Source organism: Nicotiana sylvestris, chromosome 2 (genome assembly GCF_000393655.2).
Source record: "Nicotiana sylvestris chromosome 2, ASM39365v2, whole genome shotgun sequence".
NCBI lineage: Eukaryota > Viridiplantae > Streptophyta > Magnoliopsida > Solanales > Solanaceae > Nicotiana > Nicotiana sylvestris.
In genome coordinates this window covers 55839214-55844892 of record NC_091058.1, presented here as the reverse complement: position 1 = coordinate 55844892, position 5679 = coordinate 55839214, and the positions used below count along the sequence as shown (strand labels likewise).

At 37.2% G+C, this 5679-nt stretch overlaps 1 protein-coding gene across 1 annotated transcript; it reads left to right on the top strand.

Moving 5' to 3' along the window:
* Window positions 1-657: 657 nt before the first annotated feature.
* LOC138884935 (uncharacterized) lies at window positions 658-1581 on the top strand. Its single transcript, XM_070165809.1, has one exon. It carries the CDS (start codon window positions 658-660, stop codon window positions 1579-1581), a length of 924 nt encoding a protein of 307 aa, XP_070021910.1.
* The last annotated feature ends 4098 nt before the right edge of the window (window positions 1582-5679 follow it).

The window sequence follows — 5679 nt, the reverse complement described above, 5'->3', positions numbered from 1 at the left end:
ACATGACGCTTAACTCGGAGAAGTGTGCCTTCAGAGTCGGCTCGGGTAAGTCCTTGGCTTCATGGTGTCGAATAGGGCATCAAAATTAACCCCGATAAGATCAAGGACATCGAGGATATCACGATCGTGGATAGTGTGTAGGTCGTGCAAAGGTTAACAGGCCGAATAGCTGCTCTGGGTCAATTTATTTCGAGGTCACCAGATTGGAGTCACCGGTTCTTTTCCTTCCTCAAAAAGAAAAAGGACTTCGCATGGACCCTGGAATGTCAGCAAGCCTTAGAAGAATTAAAGCGATATCTATCGAGTTTGCCTTTGCTTCACACCCCAAAGGTAGATGAAAAACTTTACCTATATTTGGCAGTATCCGAGATAGCAGTAAGTGGGGTACTAGTTCAAGAAGAGCAAGGTACGCAATTTCCTGTTTATTATGTAAGACAAACTCTAGGAGATGCTGAAACCAGATACCCTCACTTAGAAAAATTAGCACTTGCATTGATAAGCGCATCTATAAAACTAAAGCCATATTTTCAATGTCATCTCATATGTGTGTTAACCACATACCCCCTTCGAAATGTTTTGCATAAGCCCGAGCTATCGGGCCGGTTGGCCAAATGGGTCGTTGAACTTAGCGGCTATAATATTGAATATCAACCCTGAATGGCCATTAAGTCTCAAATTCTAGCTGACTTCGTTGCCGATTTTATGCCAACCCTCGTATCCGAGGTGGAAAAAGAACTCCTGTTGAGTCCGGGTACATCATCGAGGGTATGGACCCTTTTCAGGGACAATGCTTCGAATGTGAAAGGGTCCGGGATTGGCATTGTCTTAAAACCACCTACGGGCAGTACCATTAGACAATCTATCAAAACTTATAGGTTGACTAATAATGAGGCCGAGTATGAGGCCATGATTGTAGGTCTCGAGCTAGCCAAGAGCTTGGGAGCAGAAGTCATCGAAGCCAAGTGCGATTCACTGTTGGTGGTAAACCAAGTAAACAAAAGTTTTGAAGTTCGAGAGGATAGGATACAACGATACTTAGATAAAATACATGTAACACTGCATCGCTTCAAGGAATGGACCCTGGATCATGTGCCTCGAGAGCAAAACAGTGAGGCTGATGCACTTGCTAATTTGGGATCCTCGGTTGAAGAAGATGATATCGTCCCAGGGACTGTCGTCCAATTATCGAGGTCTGTGGTTGAAGAAGGACATGCCGATATAAATTCAACAAGTTTGACTTGGGACTGGTGGAATAAGCATATCGATTATTTGAAAGATGGTAAACTCCTATCGGACTATAAAGAATCGAGGGCCTTACGAACCAAGGCTGCTAGGTTTGCATTAGACAAAGGTGGAAAATTGTACAGGAGCATGTTTGATGGGCCACTGGCGGTATGTTTGGGGTCGGGGGACACCAATTATGTTCTACGAGAGGTCCACGAAGGTACTTGTGGAGATCACTTCAGTGTTGAGCCTTGGTTAGCAAAATTATCAGAACAGGTTATTATTGGGATATCATGGAAAACGATACTAAGGAATTCGTCAAAAAATGCGATAAACGCCAATGATTTGCACCGATGATTCATCATCCCGGAGAACAACTCCATTCGGTCTTATCCCCATGGCCTTTCATGAAATGGGGAATGGACATAGTCAGTCCTCTACCAACGGCCCCAGGTAAAGCTGAATTTATTTTGTTTATAACTGATTATTGTGGGTAGAAGCACATGCCTTCGAGAAGGTCAAAGAAAAAGAAGTTATTGACTTCATCTGAAACCACATCATATGTCGGTTCGGGATACCTGCTGATATTGTATGTGACAATGGAAAACAATTCATCGACAACAAGGTGATGGAGTTCCTTGAGGCACATAAAATAAAGAGGATATTATCAATACCATATCACCTAACTGGAAATACACAAGCCGAGTCAACAAACAAAACTATCATTCAAGACCTGAACAAAAAATTAGACGATGCAAAGGGAAAATGGAGAGAAGTTTTACCCGAGGTCCTTTGGGCATATCGGACAACATCGAAGTCTAGCACGGGGGCCACCCCATTTTCTCTAGTATATGGCTCTGAGGCCCTCATCCCTATCGAGGTCGGAGAACCTAGTGCCAGGTTTTGATATGCATCGGAGGAGACAAACCACAAGGCCATGAATGCTAGCCTTGAGTTTTTAGATGAAAAGCGAGAAGTAGCGCTTGTTCGGATGGCTACATAGAAGCAAAAGATCGAAAGATACTTCAATAAAAGAACCAACCTTCGACATTTTGGAATCGGGGACTTAGTTCTATGAAAGGTCACCCTCAATACTCGAGACTCGAATGAAGGGAAACTAGGCCCGAATTGGGAAGGACGTACCGAGTCCTCGGAGTTGTCGGTAAAGGATCTTATAAACTAAGCACAATGGAAAGTGAACAAATGCCAAACAATTGGAACATATCGTTACTCAAAACGATACTATTGCTAAGGTACGAATGTATCTTTCTTGTCCATTCGAATTTGAAACTAACTCATTGCAGGTGTTCGATCGAAGCTATCGAAGGCACCTTTTTACAGAAGGCCTTAGGTTTTAAAGCATGCGTTGCACTCTTTTTTCCATAGATCAGATTTTGTGCCAAGTGAGTTTTACCGGCAAGGTTTTTAACGAGGCAACAACTATGTACTACCTAAGGAAAACTTAACAGTATCTGTCACACCTCCTTTTTCGCCCGCGCCGCTCGCGAAGGGGCGCGGAAGGGAATTTTTTCCAATTAAAGGACAATCGAAACGGGATTTATTTATTTATTTAGAGTCGCCACTTGGGAGATTTAGGGTGTCCCAAGTCACCAATTTAATCCCGAATCGAGGAAAATATTTGACTTTCCAAATGAAGTCTGCGAACCAGAAATTCTAAGTAAGGAATTCTGTTGACCCGAGGGAAGGTGTTAGGCACCCCCGAATCCCGTGGTTCTAGCACGGTCGCTTAAATTGTTGTAATGGCTAAAATATCTGATTTTAATACATGTTCAAAAACTATAGTGCAATTTTAACTTTTAACCGCTTTTATTGTTATTATTATTTTTATAGATAATTGCAACATCGTGAAAATATATCTTGAACCACGTCACATCAATGTACCCGTGGTTATCGACATATTTCGACTCTGTTGAGATTTGGATTTGGGTCACATAAATGTGCACCCGAATTTAAGAAAATAAATTGTTAAAGGCGCGCCTAAAGCGACTAGCGTATCATTATTTTTTGGGTAAGGTCGTAAAATTTGCTAAACGACCGATCCCGAAGTTTATACAATTATTAACCTTTTATTGAGGGCTCTGCAGCTTATACGTTTTATTGGGTGAGGCTCATCTCGTTTATTTTAACCGGATAATCCTAAAGTGCCTACATTTTTTCTATTAAATTTGTCTCTACAAAATGAAAAAAAAAGAAAAGAAAAAGGTCCTAATTTATTTACATGCTTACGAGTTGTTATAGTTGGGTTCCGAATATGATTCGTAAAATCTGAAAATGATGCAAGCAGGGCAGTCTATTGCCAATGCGGGCCCAGGCCCAACGTGTATGGCATAAAACTGGACCTGGGCCATCTTATTCACATGTTACTACCTAGTTACATTATACTAGGCATGTTCACAGTTTGTCAAATTAAAAAAAACTTGGCAATCTAATTTTAGTCCTAGACCATTTACATGCTGAAATTGATCAATGGTATTTAACTAAACAATATTCATACAAGTTCCGAAATGGTCTATTCGTTTAATGAACTAACTATTGAATGTTTAAGAATAATCTAAATCACTAACAAATTAACTAGACAGAGTTACTACACCATTTATTTATTTATTAGGCAATACATAGATGGTTCGTCTGTTAAGCTATCGTCAGATGTTCCACTATATATATTAAATAACTACCTGATTCTGATTAGAGTAAGCTAAATAATTTATATATACAAATAAAATTCAGAATATAATTAAAATAAATTCAGAACTTCAACTCTTCATTTCATATTCATGCTTCATGTTTCAGTTTACAGTAACCAACGTGTCAGTTGTGTACCTGATATTGGAAGCAAAAGAAAAGGGAGATCAGCAGAAATTCAGTAGCATGCAACAACAGCAACCCCAGCAACCAGTAACAACCAGCAACGAGAAACTAGTGACAGATTTTAAAATCAAGATAAAAATCCAGAAACACCAACAACAATCAACGGACAGAAGCAAAGGGAATCTTTTCAGATTTGAAAGACTAGTTAGTGTTTAAACCTTAATTTTTGAATCCGTATATCAGAATATTTAGATTGTATATCAGGTATATACTATTCTTCTTTTGAATTTCCCGAATGTTTTTCTTTTTATTTTTGGAGTCTTAGTATTTTCGGAATTTTTCTCTCTCTTCAATAATCAGCTCTCTCTTTTTATCTCTCTTTTCTCTTTTTCTCTCCCCCCCTTTAAATCTGTCCAAGTCCCCCTATTTATTCTCATCTTTCAGCATTTTAAAAAAAATTAAAACCCGCTATCTTCCACTCATCCCCCTTTTAATCTCACTACCTAATGTTTTGTCCCCCATTATATTAAACAAATACATTATCCTCCCCCCATTATATCTTGTCCCCCCCCATTATTGATTATTTTAATATTATTTTAATCTTAATTGACAGAGCACTCAAAATAAATAATTGTTCAGAATTTTAATTCCAAAAATACCCCTCTGACCTTACTGAAATTACCATTTTGACCCTGAAAACATTGTAATTTACCAATCTACCCCGTCAGCTATAACACGTTCAACTAATCAATTCTAACCAAAATATAGCAGCTATAACCAATTCCTAATAAGATTTTATGAACAAACTCAAGCTATATGATGAACAACAAAGAAACAAATGGAATTATTTTGATTGAACAATCTTTAAACAACAAATCTACTTTCAGATTCAACAACAATAACAAACAAGTTTATTCAAATCATGAGCTCAAATTCAAATTAAACTTAAACAAAATAAATAAACAGATTCAAATCACTAAACTCAAATAATCAATTGATCTTCAAATTAAATCCCACAAAATTACAACAAAGATACATGATTCAAACTAAATCAAAAAATTAAAAACTAAAACATAAAATCACATTAAATCACTGGATTAACATGAACTTCAAACACAAAATGAACATGAATTATCATGTCTCAATTAAACAACAAACATGTCAGATTCAAACGATTTAAACTAACATATTTCTATATTACAACTAAATTCTTTTAAACGAATAAAAACAAACCGAAGAAGAAATAATTAATTGAATTTCAACTTGAATCTAACAACATTAACAGTTTCTAAAAAAAAATACATAAATGCTCATGAAACAAACTTGAAGAAATAATTAATTAAATTTCAATTTGAATTTAACAACATTAAAATTAAACTAACAACTTCTTTTACAAAAATAAATAAAAACACATGAAATAAACTGAAAAACTAGTTAATTAAGCGATAAACACGAACAAAACAAGAATCAAACATTTACCGATTTTAGATTCGAGAATATCAAAACAAAAATACGGACAAAATGAAACTCCAACCCACTAACCGGATCGAAGCGACGATGAACTCGAACGGAAAGTAGTTTGGTCGTTTGGACGAGGACGAAGAAGGAGCAACGAGGGCAGCCATG

Bases quoted from the DNA above. Each gene is read 5' to 3' on its own strand.
- LOC138884935 (XM_070165809.1), top strand. From the start codon at position 658: ATGGCCATTAAGTCTCAAATTCTAGCTGACTTCGTTGCCGATTTTATG.